Source organism: Myiozetetes cayanensis, unplaced genomic scaffold (assembly GCF_022539395.1).
Source record: "Myiozetetes cayanensis isolate MyiCay16 unplaced genomic scaffold, myiCay2020 scf77, whole genome shotgun sequence".
NCBI classification, from domain to species: Eukaryota; Metazoa; Chordata; class Aves; order Passeriformes; family Tyrannidae; genus Myiozetetes; species Myiozetetes cayanensis.
In genome coordinates, this window is record NW_026088042.1 from 127925 (window position 1) to 147241 (window position 19317).

The following is a 19317-nucleotide window of genomic DNA, read 5'->3' on the forward strand; positions in this document are numbered from 1 at the left end:
TTAAAACAATTACTCTTGTCCTATTGCTACAGACCCTCCTAAAAAGTCTGTCCTTATCTTTCTTATAGGTTCCCTTTAGGTAATGAAAGGTCGAAATGAGGTCTTCCCAGAACCTTCTCTTCTCCAGGTTGAACACCCCCAACTCTCTCAGCATTTCCTCATAGGAGAGGTGTTTCATTCCTCTAATCATCTTCACGGCCCTCCTCTGGACCTGCTTTTGCAGATCTTTTCCATGGCCTTGAGAGGTTTCTTATCATTCCTCCCATTCTTCCCTTCCTTTCCCTCAAATGATATTTGATAGGTGCTCGTTGAATTACTAGAGAAAGCCAAGGTCAATTATGATGACCTGTTTCTTAGGCCGACTGTACTAACAGCAACCCTCTCACTTCTTTCATCAAGTCCTGCACTCCACAAGCTGTGGGATGGTGTGCTGGTTTAAAAGAAAACCGGTGGGAGAAATAAACCCTACTCAACTGCCTCCATTTGATAGTGGAAGAAGAAATACCAAGAGAGATTACAAGTTGGAGTTACAATTTACTAAAGAAGCTGCAATAAAATACAATGATGCAGAGGAACTGGTTTAACCAATAATAAAGGCAGAGTATAACCTGACCAGCTAAAACAAAAGCAAAATTACATCAGTTCCTGCACTGCATGCCATGTGGTATCCCCAGGGGCAAAGCAAAAAGAAAAAACCTGGGAAGCTATATCATTCAAATCAGGAATTACCTGCCTTTATGCTGACCTCTGGCAATGACAGTGCGGTGCGGGTGCAGGGTCTCTCAGTGGGGGAAGCAAGCAGCAGCATGGTCCAGGGTTGGCTTGTTCCCTTACCTGTGGATCTCGCAACAAGACTTGGTTGTTGCGATTTCGATGTTTGTTGGTGGAAGTGATGGTCACAGTCCATATCTGTTGAGTGATGGAGAAAAGTCCCCCCAACACAGGGTCCATCCTAGTTTATATTACGCTTAGGTTAGGTGGAAATGCCCCAGTACCTCCCCTGGGGTGGGGAGTGTTACACTGGATAATGTAATAGTGGATTACAGAACATTTCATGAGTCTTTGACACCTTCTAAGATGTTACAACTGCATGTTACATCAGTGCAGTTGAGTCAGTTATGGCCCATTATGGCCCATCAGCAGAGATGAATACCTTCAGGCTCTGTGTGAATGTTAACGTGCTTCCCCAGAGGGGTTATCACTGCTGAGTCATTTGTTTAAGGAAAAAGAAACACTACCCCACCTCACAGGATTTGCTTCTTTCCTTATCTTGTTCAACACCCAGTTTGTAGCCTGAGGTGATGGGTGTGCATGTCCTCAGCACTTGGGCTGCAAGTGATCGATCATTACCAGTTCATCAGAAATTATGTAGAGGGAATAGAATACACATATTGGTCATACCCACATAGTGCTAAACTCTGCCTCCTATCCCTGTAACTAGGACAGGTGGTCATCTGTATCAGTCTCAGCTTGATGTGTGCAAGAACCTCAGATCAGTTTTTGGGTTCTTATGAGAGACTTTGCAAGTTAAAAGGAGACATGAGTTTTTAGGTATCTGGAGTAATGTTGCCTTACACTGATGAATCTTGGAGTTTGCACAGTTCATTTCAACAAAAATAAATCTCTTCATCCATCTTCAGGGAGTTCTTAAAAACGACAAAAAAGCACAAAACAAAAAATATTTCCAAAGATCATAAACCCATTTATTATTCCGTTTCGGTAAACAGATAAGTAAAGACTTTTGTGGAAAGGATATTATCCCAGTTGCTTCTCATGCCAAAGAAAGCTACTATTTGCCTACTCTAGATTTTTAGAAACTTCTGTCAGAAAGCTGAGATTGTGTGCTTTGTCAGCCTTTCTTATTCTGAAGATTGCTGTGAAAATCTGCTCTTTTTTTTAACTTCACATCACATGTTTCTGCCTTAAATGTTTGTTTACTTGAGAAAGATCCTTATGATTGACTTTAATGTCACCTCAAGCATCCACAAAGTATCATTCAGTGGTAGCAACACACTTCGGATATCACTGTATTCATGGATACCCCTGTGTGGATGATGGTGTCATCAGAATTTCTTCAGTAAGATCTAGTGAAATAAATTTAATGAACCTGTAATTTCTCCTAAATCCAGCGTTTGGAATAAACTGGTGTAGAACATGTCCACTGTCTGTCCCAAACTTAGTAAGGTGGTTTAAGAATCTAAAGACAGTTTGCTTTCCAGAAGGAAGATTCACAGAAGTTTTCTGGTAGTAACTCACAGCTGTATAGATTTCTACAGTAACATTTTTCCTGTAAAAGTCTTACAGTGTTGTTAGCACTGTCTTCAGTGGTCTACAGATGCTTTCCCCTCTCCTGCCTCCTGACCTAATGGCGATTAGATTGTCTATGTTCGCTATCTAGTAACTGACTGCTTATGACATCTGCCCTATAAAACTGTTTCTCCCCTCATGTGGCAAACTGAACAGCAGTGTCCTTACCAAGACAACTTGTCATTGTTGGGCTGAGGCGATGCCAACAATTTCACAACTCTGTCACTGACATTTCTGTGACAGAAAAGCCTCTTATATTGTTCTAGATTTGTGAGTAATATTTGGACTCCTGGGTTCTTTCTCCCTATTTCCAATGGCAGCATGTATTATATGACTCAGCAGAGGGAAGGCATTTAAACTAGCTGTGGAAATCAAGGCCAAATGGGCAGAAAGCATCTCAGGTGTATTCCATCCTTCAGAACCTTACTGGCAGAGATGCTGCGAGATCTGCAGGTACAGGAGGGGCTTCTGTTTCTCCATTTGCCTGTTGTATACTACATCAATGCAAGTATTACTACACACATGCAGACAGGTACTGCTAGCAGAACTGCTGAACAAGTTAGTGCAGATGATCACTTGATGTGTATTTGAAAAATGGTGTCCTTTCCCTGAAAGCCTCTAAATAAATAAACCTCCTCAATGTGCATGATGAAGAGGTTTCACATTGGTGCAGGATCTAATGGTTGGTTGGCCATTTCCTGTATCTCTTAGGGGTACTGAGATCTTCTATTCCTCTAGAATAAGAAATTCTTGTTAAAAAAAAAAAAATCTATCAGGACAAAGTCAAGGTTATTCTCTGTAGAAGAGAGCTTGACTTTCAGATAAGCTATGTAATTCCCAGGGGCAGCTTCTCATTTTCAGACTTATTAACCTGTTGAGAAGGCCTCTTCAATTGATAGCACAGATCTTGGATAGAACTTGGACAGATCTGGAACTTCCATTTAGGAAGAGGTGGCTCAGGAATGTATTAAACAGAAGTTAAATAGTTCTTTGGCTACATGGGCTACAGTACAAATTACCTTCAGCTCCTCCTTGGTCAAGACATCAATATATGCTTTATTTGAAATCTTGGGGAATCAGTAAAGGACTCCTTTCTTAGTGCTCTCAGCTTGTCAGTTTAATCAAATGAAAGGAACCTAATTCCAAAATATTTCAGGTTAAGAAACTAGATATACTATTGGGTTTTGCTCTAAAGTTAGGACTGTCTACACTGGAACTGCTATTATGTCCACTATGCATGCTGAAGAGTCTTGTGACTGATGATCGTTTTATAGACCACCGCAGTAAGGGAAGTCATCAGAGAAGACTTTCAGAGAAAAGAGCACAGGTAGTATTTTCCTCGATCCTTCCAGTATCAGGGAAGAATACTGAAAGGAACAGGCAGATCCATCAGATCAACACAAAGGTAGTTTGCTTTCCATTAGGAAGATGCATAGCAGTTTTCTGGTAGTAGCTCACAGCTGATTTTTGACCATAGGATGGTCTATACAACACCTTTCTCGGAGGGGAAAAAGAGTTCTGTCACAGGAGCTAGCAGGGCTTGTTGACGGAGCTTTAAACTAGACTGGAAGGGGAAAAGAGGCAAAACCAGGCTTGCCAGTGATAAGCAATGGGATGGCACGCCAAAACTTGAGGGACTGAGCACTAATGGGATCCTTCAGTCTGCTCCACAAGGTGTTGGCTACAATGAACCACACCTGAAATGTTTCTATACCAATGTGCCCAGCATGAGGAACAAAAAAAAGGAGATCAAAGCTTTGGCCCAGTCTCAGAGATTTGACATCATTGGCATAAGTGAAATCTGGTGAGATGAGTCCTGTGACTAGTGTGCCATGTTGGACGGTTACAGGCTCTGCAGGAGGGAAAGGCAGGGCAGGCAAGGAGGGGAGTGGCATACTGTGTAATGGAAGGGCTGGGGCATACAGAGCTCATAGTTGGCAATGGCATGGTTGAGAGTCTCTGGGTAAGGATTAAGGGACAAACAAATAAAGCAGATGTTATCATGGGAGTCTACTATAGGCCACCTGGCCAGAACAATGATGCAGATGAATTATTCTTTGCAGAACTAAGGGACACCTCTAAATCAACCACCCTTGTCCTTAGGGGGACTTCAACTTGCTGAATGTTAGCTGGGAATACCACACAGCTGGTACAAACAGGTCCAGAAGATTGTTAAAACACCTGGATGATAACTTCATGGTATAGGTACTAAGGGACCTGACTAGGAAAGGTGCCCTCCTTGATTTGTTGCTTGTTAACAGAGAGGGCCTTGTGAGTGAAGTGACAATTGGTGGCCATCTTGTCCACAGTGACCATGAAACAGATGTGTTCAAAATGTCTGGTGACAGAAGGAAAAGTGCAAGGTCCCCTGAGAAAATGCTGTTGAAGGTGCTGGGATCCATCAGGACTGGTCACTTTTTAAGCACCACCTCCTAAGAGCACAGGAGCAGACAATTCCAAAATGTTGGAAGTCAATCAGGCGAGGCAGAAGACCAGCTTGGCTAATCAGGGATCTTTTTCTGGAGTTAAGGCAAAAAAAGAAACTTTATGCCCAGTGGAAGCAAGGTCAGGTTACATGGGAGGAATATAGAGATGCTGCTCGCCACTGTAGGGAGAAAATTCATGCGGCCAAAGCTGAGCTGGAGTTGAAGCTGGGCAGAAATGTGGGAGACAATAAAAAGAACTTTTAAAAATATGTCAATATCAAAAGGCAGTGCAGAAATAACATCGGTCCATTACAGGATGAGGATGGTCACCTCACAAACAGGGAGATAGACAAGGCAGAGATGTTTAATGCTTTCTTTGCCTTTGTCTTCTACACAGATGATGGGCTAAGGGGGTCCCAGAGCCCTGAGCTGGAGGACCATGGCTGTGAGAATGATCAACTCCCAGTCAACCCTGAAACTGTGAGGGATCTGCTGCTCCAGATGGATCCCTATAAGTCTATGGGGCCTGATGGGATTCATGGGCCTGATGGCTGATCTCATCATGAGACCTCTTATCAATAATTTTTGAATGGTCTTAGGAATCTGGAGAGGTCCCAGCTGACTGGAAGCTGGCAAATGTTGTGCCAATTTTCAAGGAGGGCAAGAAACGAGCACAAATGACACTGAAAACTACAGGCCTGTCAGTCTCACTTGAGTCCCTGGTAAAATTATGGAGAAGATTATTCTGGAAGGCACTGAAAAACACCTGAAGGACAACGCAGTCATCGGTCACAGCCAGCATGGCTTTATGAGGGAAAAGTCCTACTTGTCACATTTAATTTGCTTTTACGACAAGGCAACCCACTTAGTTGATCAAGGGAAACCAGTTGTTGCAATCTCTTTGTATTTCAGTAAAGCTTTCAATACAGGATCCTTCTGGATAAAATGTCCAACACACAGCTGAATAAACACATCATGTGGTGGGTGAGCAACTGGCTCACAGATCAGGCGCAAAGGGTAATAGTAAAGGGCGTAACATCAGACTGGCAACCTGTCACTAGTGGGGTTCTGCAGGGCTCCATTTTAGGGCCTGTGCTCTTCAACATCTTCATAAATGACTTGGACGCATGACTGGAAGGAATACTAAACAAGTTTGCAGATGACAATACTTAATTGGGAGGAACTGCTAACTCCCTTGGAAGCAGAGAGGCCCTGCAGAGAGACCTGGACAAATTAGAGGACTGCGCAATAACCAACCATGTGAAGTTTAACAAAGACAAGTGCCAGACTCTGCACCTGGGATGGTACAAACCCATCTCATCAATAGGTGACTAAAGGATTGGTGCCACCAGTGGGATTTTTGGTTTTTTTGACCATGGGACAAATTCCATGGTACCTAATTTCCTCAAATCAGATGGACTTCATCTATCTGGCAAGGGCTAAAGGACTATAGCCCGTAAGTTGGCAGGGCTGATCAGGAGGGCTTTAAACTAGGTTTGCAGGGGGAAGGGATTGAATCCAGGCTCTCCAGAGATGAACCTAAGGGTGGAAAACCTGAGTTAAGAGTGAAATCAGCAACCCAACTGAAGTGCATGTACACCAATGCACACAGTACGGGTAACAAACGAGGAGCTAGATGCCATTGTGCAGCAGGAAAGTTATGATGTAGTTGTCATCACAGAAACATGGTGGGATGACTCGTGTGACTGGAGTGCTGCCATAGATGGCTACAAGTTCTTCAGAAAGGATAGGCAAGGTAGGAGAGGTGGAGGGGTGGTTTTATATGTTAGAGAGTGTCTTGACTCTGTAGAACTTGAGGTCACCAATGATAAGGTTGAGTGCCTGTGGATCAGAATCAGGGGGAAGGCCAACAAGGCTGATATCCTGGTGGGAGTCTGCTACAGACCACCCAACCAGGATGATGAGGATGATGATTTTTTCTACAGGCAGCTGGTGGATGTCTCAAAATATCCAGCCCTTGTTCTTGTGGGTGACTTTAACCTACCAGATGTGTGCTGGGAACTCCACACAGCAGAGAAGAGGCAGTCTAGGAGATTCCTATAGCGTATAGAGGATAATTTCCTGCTCCATCTGGTAAATGAGCCTACCAGAGATGGGGCCCTACTAGACCTTCTGTTCACAAACAGAGAGGGCCTGGTGAGAGATGTGGTGGTCAGAGGCCATCTAGGGCACAGTGACCATGAAATAATAGAGTTTTCAATACTCAGGGATGCAAGGAGGGCCATCAATAAAACCTCTATGCTGGACTTCCGGAGGGCAGATTTCGGCCTTTTCAGAAGACTAGTTCAAAGTGTACCCTGGGAAACTACCCTTGAAAACAAAGGGGGTCCAGGAGGGATGGACATGCTTCAAGAAGGAAGTCTTGAACACGCAGGAGCAGGCTGTCCCAGTGTGCCAAAAGGCGAACCGGCAGGGAAGACAACCAGTCTGGCTGAACAGGGAGGTTTTGAAGGAAATAAGGGTAAAAAGAGAGCCTACCAATTATGGAAAAAAAGGGCTGGCTACTCAGGAAGAGTTTGGGAATATAGTTAGATCTTGCAGAAAGAAAATCAGAGAGACTGCAAAATTTGAACTCGATCTTGCCACTTCTGTTAGGGATAACAAAAAGTCTTTCTATAGATACATCAATAGCAAAAGGAGGGACAAGGAAGACCTCCATTCTTTATTGGACATGGGCAGGAACATAGTTATCAAAGATGAGGGCAAGGCTTAGGTATTTAAGACCTTCTTCACCTCAATCTTCAACAGTAAGACAGGTTCTCCTGAGGACAGCTGGCTTCTGGAGCTTGTAGACAGGGATAAGAAGCTGAATAGCCCCCCTGTAATCCAGGAGGAAACAGTTAGCAACCTGCTGAGCCACTTGGATCCTCACAAGTCTATAGGACCAGATGGGATCCATCCTAGGGTGATGAGAGAGCTGGCGGAAGAGCTTGCCAAGCCGCTCTCCATCATTTACCAACAGTCCTGGCTCTCTGGGGAGGTCTCAGATGATTGGAAGTTGGCAAATGTCATGCCCATCCACAAAAAGGGCCGGAACGAGGACCCAGGAAATTACAGGCTCATCAGCCTGACCTCAGTGCCTGGCAAGGTTATGGAGCAGATCATCCTAGGTGCAATCACATAGCACCTACAGGATGGGCAAGGGATCAGAGCCAGCCAGCACGGGTTTAGGAAGGGCAGGTCCTGTCTGACCAACCTGATCTCCTTTTATGATCAGGTGACCTGCCTAATGGATGAGGGCAAGGCTGTGAATGTGGTCTATCTGGACTTCAGCAAAGCTTTTGATACCGTCTCCCACAGCATACTCCTGAAAAAGTTGGCAGCCCACTGCTTGGACAGGTGCACTCTCTGCTGGGTAAAGAACTGGCTGGAGGGCCGGGCCCAGAGAGTGGTAGTGAATGGTGCTGCATCCAGTTGGCGACTGGTCACTAGTGGTGTCCCCCAGAGATCAGTGTTGGGCTCAGTCCTGTTTAACATCTTTATCGATGATTTAGATGAGGGGATTGAGTCCACCATTAGTAAATTTGCAGATGACACCAAGCTGGGGGGGGTGAATGTTGATCTGCTGGAAGGCAGGAGGGCTCTGCAGAGGGACCTGGACAGACTGGGGAGTTGGGCTGATTCCAGTGGGATGAGGTTCAACAAGGCCAAGTGCCGGGTCCTGCACTTTGGCCACAACAACCCCATGCAGCGCTACAGGCTGGTCACAGAGTCGCTGGAGAGCAGCGAGGCAGAAAGGGACCTTGGAGTTTGGATCAACAGGAGCCAACAGTGTGCCCAGGTGGCCAAGAAGACCAATGGCATCCTGGCCTAGATCAGGAACGGTGTGGCCAGCAGGACCAGGGCAGTGATTCATTCCCTGTACTCAGCACTGGTGAGGCCACCCCTTGAGTATTGTGTTCAGTTCTGGGCCCTTCAGTTCAGGAAGGATATTGAGGTGCTGGAGCAGGTCCAGAGAAGAGTAACCAGGCTGGTGAAGGGACTTGAGCACAAGTCTTATGAGGAGAGGCTGAGGGAGATGGGGTTGTTTAGCCTGGAGAAGAGGAGGCTCGGGGAGACCTCATCACAAGAACTACCTGAGAGGAGGTTGTAGCCAGGTGGGGGTTGATCTCTTTTCCCAGGCAGGTATCAGTAAGACAAGAGGGCATGGTCTCAAGCTCTGCCAGGGGAGGTTTAGGTTGGATATTAAGAAGAAATTCTTTACAGAGAGGGTAATCAGGCATTGGAATGGGCTACCCAGGGAAGTGGTGGATTCTCTGTCCCTGGAGGTATTTAAGAAGAGACTGGATGTGGCACTTAGTGCCATAGTCTAGTAACTTTGGTGGTAGTGGATCAAGGGTTGGACTTGATCTCAGAGGTCCTTTCTAACCCATCTGATTTTATGATTCTATGGATGTACATACAGACTGGGGAATGAGAGGCTGGAAAACAGCACCGTGGAAAGGGACAGAATCAGAATCACAGAATAGTTAAGGTTGGAAGGGACCTCTAGAGGTCATGTAGTCCAACTCCCCCTGTTTCAGTGCTCTACTACCCTCAATGTAAATAAGTTCTTCCTCATATTGAGGTGGAACTTCTTGTGTTTGAGTTTATGGCCTTTACTCCTTGTCCTGTTGCTGGGCACCCCTGAAAAGTCTGGCACCATCCTTTTGACACCTGTCTTTGAGATATTTATATGTATTGATGAGATCCCCTCTCAGGTTTCTCTTCTCCAGACTAAACAGGCCTAACTTCTGCAGTCTCTCCTCATAAGAGACCAGGATTTGGGGGTCCTGGTTGATGGCAAGTTGAATGTGAGTCAGCAGTGTGCCCTGGAAGCCAGGAGGGCCAACTGTATGCTGGGGTGCATCAGGCACAGCATTGCCAGCCAGTTGAGGGAGGTGATCTGTAGCGTTTCAGTGTACAGACCCAAGTCGTAAGAACAAACTGAATTGTTTATTGAATATAATAATAATGGCCAGTCTTCGCGAGCGAAGATCCGGGGAAGGTCTTTACACCTTCCAGCCTGCGCATTGGATTTTTTAGGTGAGACACAGTGTGCGCGGAACTGAGCCCACCCTTTAATCCTAAGGTTCATCTGCCGGGGCCAAGCAAGCTTGGACGGTGGCAGCGAGGTCCTTAGGACGTAGATGGATTGCCTATTAAGGGTTAACGAGCTCCATCAGCCTGGGAGTTTATTGAATACAGTCTTTTGTATATATAGGGTTTGGGGAAGGCAGGAGAGAGAGGGTACTTTTCCGTTAGTTCATAGCCGGGGTCAGGGGGCAAAGATACACAGGGGGGGTGTTTTTCTTCAAATAGAAAAGCAAGCAGTTTCTTATTACAGTTACAATGATTGATGGGACAAAGCAAGGCTATAAAGAGATTTACCGTGGGAGATTATAAGTCCTGATAGTTTTTCTTGATTATCACAGATTAATGCAAGTATTTCAAGGAGTGAGTGTAAACAGTTCTTCCTTGCTTTTGTTTAAATCCCAGGGCTTCTTACTGTTGCAGTTTTTGGGGGGGGGTTTCTGGAGGGTCACTCCCGGCCGCTCTGTGAAGGTTCCCAGGCTGAGATCGCCATCCCCGCCGCCCGTCCCTCGTGGCAGGGACAGGCGGCGGAGGCCCCTATGTCAGGAGACAGAGACCACACAGCACGCAGGGAGTCCAGCAGTGAAGAGAGAGCGAAGAGAGAGCTTTATTGATCTAACAACAGTTTAAGTACCTTTTGGAGGGATCCCAGGGTGACCAATCATGACAAGGGGTTAACAACCAATAGATGAGTTTCTAGTTATCTCTCAGACATTCCACAGGTACAGTGAGGGGTTTATGGGAACAAGAAGGGTTACACAAAGTTTTAAAATCACCATCTTGGACACGTGGTCAATTTAACAATATTACAGGCTCCTGCATTCTTTTTATGTAGCAGAGTTACCCCAACATCTTACTAAGATCTCTTCTTATCTCTGCAGTGTCATGAAGAATTTGCATTCCTTCAGTGATCATCCCACTCTACTCTGCCCTGATGCGGCCTCATCTTGAATACTGTGTGCAGTTTTGGTAACCACAATATAAGAAAGATAGTAAGCTATTAGAGAGCATTCAAAGGAGGTCAACGAAGATGGTGAAAGGTCAAGAGGGGAAAACATATGAGGAATGTCTGAGGTCACTTGGTTTGTCCAGCCTGGAGAAGAGGAGACTGAGGGGAGACCTCATCATAGTCACGAGGGGAAGAGGAAGGGCAGGCGCTGATGTCTTCTCTCTAGTGACCAGTGACAGGACCCAAGGGAATGGCATGAAGCTGTGTCAGGAGAGGCTTAGTTTAGATAGAAGAAAAAGGTTCTTTACCCAGATGTTGATCAGGCACTGGAACAGGCTCCCCAGGGAAGTGGTCACAGCACCAAGTCTGTCAGAGTTCAAGAAGCATTTGGACAACCCTCTCAGGCACATGGTGTGATTCTTGGAGCTGTCCTGTGCAGGGATAAAGGTTGGACTTGATGATTCTTTTGGGTCCCTTCCAACTCCAGATATTCTATGATTCTATGATTCCACATAGAAGTAGTCATTCACACCTTTTTCTTTTGTTTTTTCTCTTATTTTTTTTCATTCTTTCCTCCCTCACCAATAGCAAAATTCAGTCCATAACCCTGTATTTTTTCTTGGATTCACTCTATTTGGGGGAAGATGAAAATTCTTCTTGAACACTGGAAGAGTGTTAGCTTTCAATTTGTGTGTACATTGATACAGTAAGTCACAGTTGGCTCTCCTGGCTACCAGGGCACACTGCTGACTCACATTCAACTTGCCATCAACCAGGACCCCCAGGTCCCTTTCCACAGCACTACTCTCCAGCCTTTCATTCCCCAGTCTGTACATATATCCAGGGTTGCCCTGTTCTAGGAGCAGAATCTGTCACTTGTCTTTTTTAAACTTCGTATGGTTGGTGATTGCCCAGGCAATAACTGCAATTGATATAAAATATGGGCACTGCAATTAGAGCTTATAGTCCTTTTCCTATGATTCTGATGGTTTTATGATGGAACTTCTTTGCAGAGACTCCTTGTTCAGAGAGAGAAATGACTTAGCAATCATCATAGAATCATAGAATAGTTTGGTTTGGAAAGGACCTTAAAGATATCTAGTTCCAACCCCCCTGACATGGACACCTTCCACTAGATCAGGTTGTTCAGAGCTCTATGCAACCTGGTCTTAAACACTTCCAGGGATAGGGCATCCACAACTTCTCTGGGCAACCTGTGCCAGTACCTCTCCACCCTCAGAGTCAAGAATTTTTTCCTAATATCTAATCTAAACCTACTACCAGTTTGAAGCCATTCCCCCTTGTCCTGTCACTACATGCTCTTTTAAATTGTCTTTCTCCAGCTCTCTTGTAGGATCCCTTCAGGTACTGGAAGGCCACAATTTGGTCACCCCGAAGCATCCTCTTTTCCAGGCTGAACAATTGAAATTCTCTCAGCCTTTCCTAATAGATGCTCCAGCCTTCTGATCGACTTGATGGTTCTCCTTTGGACTTGTTTCAACAGGTCAATGTCCTTCCTGTGTTGGGGACCCCAGAGTTGGATGCAAGTGGGGTTTCACAGGAGCAGAGTAAAGAGGAAGAATCACTTCCCTCAACCTACTGGCCACACTTGATACAGCCCAGGATATAACTGGCTTTCTGGGCTGCACGTGCATATTGCCAGCTCATGTCCAACCTCTCATCCACCCCCAAATCCTTCTTCTTGTCAGGGCTGCCGAGGCAGGGCTGTTTATCCCCCAACCTGTATTGATATTATGGGTTGTCCCAACCCAGGTGAAGCACTTTGCACTTGGTCTTTTTAAACCTCATGAGCTTCCCATGGGTCCACTTTTCCAACTTGTCCAGCCCCCTCTGGATGGTATCCCGTCCTTCAGGTGTATCAACTTCACCACTCAGCTTGGTGTTACCTGCAAATTTGCTGAGGATGCACTTGATTCTTTTGTCTACATACTTAATGAAGATTTTAAATAACACTGGTCCCAATATGGACCCCTGAGGGACACCACCTATCACTGATTTCCATTGCAACTCAGAACTGTTGACCACTACCCTCTGGATGTGACTGTCCAACCACTTTTTTATCCATCAAACAGTCCACCCATTGAGTCTATCTTCTCCAACTTAAAGAGAAGGATGTTGTAGGGGACCATGTCAAAGGCTTTACATAGGTCAAGATAAATGACATCTGTAGCCCTTTCCTTGTCCACTGATGTAGTCACTCCATCATAGAAGGCCACTAGGTTGGTCAGGAAGGACTTGCCCTTGGTGAAGCCATGCTGGCTGTTTCGAATCACCTCCCTGTCCTCCATGTGCCTTAGCATAGCTTCTAGGATGATCTGTTCCATGATCTTCCCAGTCACAAAGGTGAGGCTGACAGGGTGGTAGTTCCCAGGGTCCTCCTTTCTACTCTTTTAAAAGATGGGTACAATGTCTCCCTTTTTCCAGTCACCTGGGACTTCACCTGACTGCCATGACTTTTCAAATACCACAGAGAGGGTCTTGGCAACTACATCAGCCAATTCCCTCAGGATTCTGAGATGCATCTCATCAGGTCCCATGGACTTATGTACATTCAGGTTCCTCAGATGGTCGTGAACCTGATCTTCACTTACAGTGGGAGGGACTTTGCTTCCCCAATCCCCATTCTGCTGTCCATCCACTCAAGAAGTGTGGGAAGAGGGGTTGCCATCGAAGATTGAGGTAAAAATGTTGTTGAGCACCTCAACCTTCTCTTCATCCATTGTTACCAGTTTTCCAGCATTGTTTATTGCAGGTTACACCTTCTTTGACCTTCCTTTTCTGGCTGACATACCTGTAGAAGTGCTTCCTGTTATTCTTTGCATCCCTTGCAAAGTTCACTTTCAGCTTCACCTTTGTCTTGGTTTAAAGACAAATTCTGGGGTGGAGACTTCAATAAATGAACTCCCTCCCCTTTTATTAAAACCTCTCCCTTGTCGTAGTATGTTGAGGTCGGTCACAGAAAATAAATTTGGGCACCTTTATTGATGATGGCCGACATTCAGCTTTTATTGCTTCATCCAGTATAATACTTCTTGTTCTCACACATCTGTACTCACACACTGTGTGTACAGAATCTTACATACTTTTCTATTCTTAGTTCTCTATCTATAATTAATTACCAACCTTCACATATAATTGGATGTTCATTCATTATTTACATTCTTTCCTTACTGGTCAGCACTGGCACCTTTTCAAGTCTTTCGCATTCCCTGATTTTCCCCAGGGAAATGGCCTCAAAATGTCTGAGTCAAAATCCTTCACCCCTGCATCCTTCATCAGGGGTTCTGCAGGCTTGCCGCTCACCCCGACACTTCCTTTTTTTTTTTTTCCACCAATAGAGAGAGAAAAAATGTTAGGAGATATAAGTGAAAAAAAACGGTTTACTGACAAGAAATATAGCAGTAACAACAATACAAACAGAATGGTTCAAGTCAATAATAGAAATCACATCTAGTCTCTTCCCCCCAAAAAAAAAAAAAAAATCCAGGAACAAAAAGCAAGACCTAGGAAAAACTTTTTGTCCACAAGGAGTTATACTATTACACTGCCCACTCTATGTCACCCACTCAGGCTCAGATCCTGACTGTAGCAGCAATATTAGTGTAGGGGCAGTGTTCTCTGCCTTGTCACAGCCTCCAGGCCTTGTGTTGCCCTGATTGGCTCGGCTGGGGCTCGAGCTCTGGAGGCTCGGCTAGGTTGTGGAGCGGCAGTGATGATCGACTGTGCAATGGGCTCTCTCCCTCCTTCTGCAATTGCGGTGTGGTCCCAGCCGCAAAAGCGGCAACAAAGCCATAACTCTGGCTTGCTACAGCTACCAGTGGCTTGCAACTGTCCCAGAGCAGCTTTGACCTGCAGCAAAACCTTGTCTCTGAGGTGGCAATGTCAGCAGGCGGCACAGTCCCAGGCGTCTCAAGCTCCCAGGAGGTGTATGGCAGCAGGGACTGCAAACCGTGCAGTTAGTTTCACTTTTGTTTTCTCTCTGGCTGAGGCGGTCGTGCCACCGGGCAGCTCACTTTTGAGAGGTCCCAGCAGGGGTGCAAGGGAGGGTGCCGATATAGCGGTGGCTTCCAGGGGTGGCTCCGGTAGACCATGTGTCTGTCTCTTCCTCTCTCTGCTCCACTAGCAAGGAAAGTGTGGTTCCACCAACATGGAGTAGGTTCCACTTCCACTGTGGCAGCGTCTTCCTCTTCCCCCTGCCCAACTCCCTGGTTCCGGCAAAGGGGGGTTCATTCTTAAAAAAACAGTTCCTCCAAAACAATGTTGGAAAATGAAAATAAAATACAAAACCTCCTTTAACCATGACAGCCTTGGCCTTCCTCACCCCATCCCTACACAACCATACTTCATCCCCATACTTTTTCCAGGTTACCTGTCCTTATTTCCACTGCCTATGCATTTGCTTCTTTCCCTTCTGTTTGACCAGCAGTTCCCTGCTCAGCCATAGTGGTCTCTTGCCTTTCTTGCTCCTGGGCATTGTTAGCTTTTGTGCTCTGTGGAAGACTTCCTTAAAGATCTGCCATCTCTATTCAACTCCCTTGCCCCTGAGGGCAGTCTCCTAGGGGATCCCATTGACTATCTCCCTGAAGAGTTGGAAGTTTCCTTTCCTAAATTTCAGGGGCCTAACTTTACTCCTTACCTGACCTGTATCCCTCAGGACTGCAAACTTCACTAATGCATGATCACTGCAGCCCAGGCTGCCTCCAATCTTGATGTCCCCAATTAGCTGGCTTGCATTGGTGACCAACAGGTCCAGTATCACATTCCCTCTGGTAGGGCTTTCTATTACCTGGCTCAAGAAGTTATCCTCCATGCATTCCAGGAGTCTCCTGGATTGCCTACAGCTCTCTGTGCTACTTTCCCAGTAGACATTGGGGTAGTTGAAGTCCCCCAGCAGGATGAGAGCCTGTGAATGCAATGTCTCCTGTAGCTAGAGCAAGAAGGCTTTGTCAACAGGCTCCCCTTGGTCAGGTGGCCTGTAGTGGACACCAACCATTAAGTTCCCTTTGTTGCCTCAGTCTCTGATTCTTACCCACAGGCTTTCAACCTGTTCATGGCTATTCTTCAGAGACAACTCTTCACACTCAATCCACCTCCTGATGTAGAGGGCAACCCCTCCACCTCTCCTTCCTCCCCCGTCTCTTCTGAACATCATATAGCCATCAATAGTTGCACTCCAGTCATGGGATTCATCCCACCAAGTTTCAGTAATTGATAACAAGGTCATCTCTTTCTAGCAGCACAGTGGCTTCCAACTCTTCCTGTTTGTTGCCCATGCCATGTGCATTGGTGTAAAGGCACCTCAGCGGGGCTGTCGACTGTGTCGCCTTCCCAGAGGAACATCCCCTAATTCCTTTGAGATAATTCTTTGGTGTTTCCCTGTTGGCTTCTGTTACCTCAGGAGTCCCTGGCTCTTCTCCATAAGATTGCAAGCATGCTCCAGTGTGGCTAGCACATCTCAGAGTCAGTAACCTGTCCCTGTAACCTTTGCCTCTCATCCCACAGCTTCCCAGGGACAAGCCTGATGTTGTCCCCTTCCCCCATCACATCTAGTTTAAAGCTCTGCCAATGAGCTCCTCTAGTTTCCGAGCAAAGACTCTCCTCCCTCACTGAGAAAGGTGAGTCCTGTCTGATGCCAGCATGCCTGGTGCTGCATAGGCCATTCCATCATGAAAAAACCTAAAATTTTGGTGGTGACACCAACTGTGGAGCCATGTATTAATAGACTGGGCCCATCTGTTTCTTCCAATGTTGCTGCCTTCAACTGGAAGTATAGAGGAGAATATAACTTGTGCCCCAGAATATCTGGATATGTCTGGAAGTGTGTGTATATATATATCTTTTCAGCATAAGCAACCAGTCAAATGACAGTACACTCTGACTCCTGTCTGTATTTGTTGAAGTCAATGACCAAAAAGACCAAGGGGAAAAAGATTAGACTAATTAGATTTCCAAACTGGAGTTGACACGTTTCCACTTTAAAGACTTTTATACATAGAGGGAGGAGACACAGTATAATTTAATTTAAATAATTTGTTTAAAATGCTTTGTTGTTGATTGGGGATGGGGAGTTTTTTTGTGGGGTGGTGGGGGGTTTGTTTGTTTTTTTTCTTCTCCCCAAATAAAACAGTTTCTTCTCTAACCTAGAAGGACCTGCAGTTGGAATTACTCTCTGTGTGCTCTTCTAGGATAGCTGAGCAATATTTATCAAGTTTTTTGATATATCAGTGTCCCAGTTTAAATGAGACAAGGGTCTTTTGCTGAGGATGGATTAGGAGGAAAAGACCCAAACTTCTCTTTCCAAGCAATTATAAATCCAAAATTAAGAGGCTTCGATTGAAAGAAAAACAAATTATGGAAAAGGGAAAATAACAGCCCTTTATTAAAGGTATGTGTGTATTAACAGGAACACGAAAAAAACCAAGTAAAATAACTAAGTAATACTCCTATACCCACCAATAATCCCCTTCAAGAACAAAACCGATAAACCGGCAAAAGGAAAATAGTTCAATTTCTTGCACCCTTTGGTGCGGTTCCAACCACAGTCAGCAGGGGGCACCGTCGGGTCACTGGAGATGCAAAATTTGTAATGTCCTGTACCATTCACCAGGTGGCGCTGTTGGGTCACTGAAGGTGCAAAAACTTGTAGTGTCCTATTGTAGTCACCAGGTGGCGCTGTTGGATCACTGGGGGAGTAGAACTTGTAATGTCCAGTGCCCGTCACCAGGTGGCGCTGTGAGATCCTTGGCTGCCACCAGGTGGGGAGGAGGAAGAGGGAAGGAAAACAACAGCAATAAAACAGAAAGTTCTCCCAATGGAAGAAAACTCAGAAACTTCAGCTGATTAGGGTCCGTTGTAAGCAGGGCTGCAGCCAGCCAGAGTTGAGCCAAGAGCAACAGCCAGAACTCCCCTCCAACAGGAAAGAGACAAAGGAACCCGGCAGTGTCTGCAGCCCGCAGCAGGCTCTCCTCCCGGCAGAGCGAGACACTCCCCTCTCTCCCCAGCCTCCACCCCCTTCCAGTCACACACCAGCCAACTCCCCCCCTTCGTTGTCAAGGAAACAAATCTCGGCCATTAGTGGGCTCGGGTTGATTCTTTTGTTCAACTAATGGCCCATATACAGAGCACACACACACGGCAGGGGGAAAGGAAAGAAAAATTCCTTGCTAAAAATCCGAACTATGACAATCAGCTAAAAAGAGGTAACAGTGGAGAGGGCAAGAGACTGCCATTTTGAACCTCAGTGTATTTGAGTAACTCAAATCCCTGATTGTTGTTATATTGTCTTGGTTTTACAATAAGAATAATTTGTATTTTGTTTATGTTGTTTTAATAGGTGATGCGGATGACACTGTCAACACTGAATTGGCGACGACGGGAAATGGTGAGGTGGTTGGTAACATGTGCAACAGAAATAGGTATGTTCTGAGATGCTTCTTAAGGGCTTCTGCCTTTTTTCAGCTAATCTTAGAGGGTTTGATCTTTTTTGTCAACACCCAAGCTCTGAAAATATCTCCCACTTTCTGTTCATCTATAAAATTCCTTTGGTTAGAAGACAATATTATGGCAATGATGAGTGGGGTTTTTGAGCATGTAATAGAATAGGCATAGGCCAAGTGAGACAATAGTTAATTAATGCAGTGTTACTTCTTTCCCCTTCAAAGTAGGGACATCCATAACCCAGATTTCTCCTTGTCCCTTCCATGTTGGGTTTGGGTTTGAGATTGCAGCAGAGAAAAGGCTAGTGGTTATGGGATGTTACACTATGCTACAATTTTGCTTGCTCTGAAGGGTGAGGCTCCAAAAGACTGGTGAGAGCACTGTCTTGTTAACTGTGGGGAAGATGAACCAGAAAACAGGTGAATGAAATGCTGAGGTTGCCTCCCACTATGTGGCAGACAAGATCTCATTAAGGGGTTGTCATTGCTTATTGTTTGCTTTCTTGGTTTTATTTTTTAAAATCCCTCCATAAATCCAAGCTTAGAGTATAATGCATCTTTGTTACGTAGCTATGACATTGTGCAGGCCTCTTGTTTACACTAGAAAGCAAACCAAACACCACGAACACCACACCAAGGGGTGCACAGGAATCATTACTGTCCTACAGAGAAAAGGACCTCTGAGTGTGGTTGTGGTGGGTTGACTTCGGCTGGACATCAGTCTATCACTCCCCTTCTCAACTGGACAGTGGAGAGAAAATAAGATGGAAAACAACTCATTAGGTTGAGATACGGTAGTTTACTAAAGCAAAAGTGAAAGGTTGTGCATGCACAAGCAAAGCAAAAAACCCAAAGATTTTATTCTCTAGTTCCCTCAACAAGCAATGTCCAACCACTTTCTGGGAAGCAGGGCTTCAGCACATAATGATTTGTTGTAAATAAAGAATAAATAAAGAATGCCCCTCCTTCCTTCTCCTTTCTTTAGCTTTTATATCTAAGCTGATGTCACATGGTATGGAATATCCCTTTGGTTAGTTTGGGTCAGCTGGCCTGGTTGTGTCCCCTCCCAGGATCTTGTCCACCC

General features: G+C 45.4%; 1 protein-coding gene across 9 annotated transcripts in view; it reads left to right on the plus strand.

Moving 5' to 3' along the window:
- The window catches only part of LOC126652333 (zinc finger SWIM domain-containing protein 6), a 139333-nt gene that overhangs the window by 115914 nt on the left and 4102 nt on the right, over positions 1-19317 (plus strand). For 8 of the 9 annotated variants that reach the window (XM_050339061.1, XM_050339067.1, XM_050339068.1 and 5 more), the window contains one exon: positions 18131-18212. In XM_050339061.1, the coding sequence (XP_050195018.1) occupies positions 18131-18212 (82 nt within the window). Of the gene's footprint in view, positions 1-10708; positions 10797-18130; positions 18213-19317 lie in introns of those variants that run through there. The other variant, XM_050339070.1, reaches the window with a different exon arrangement.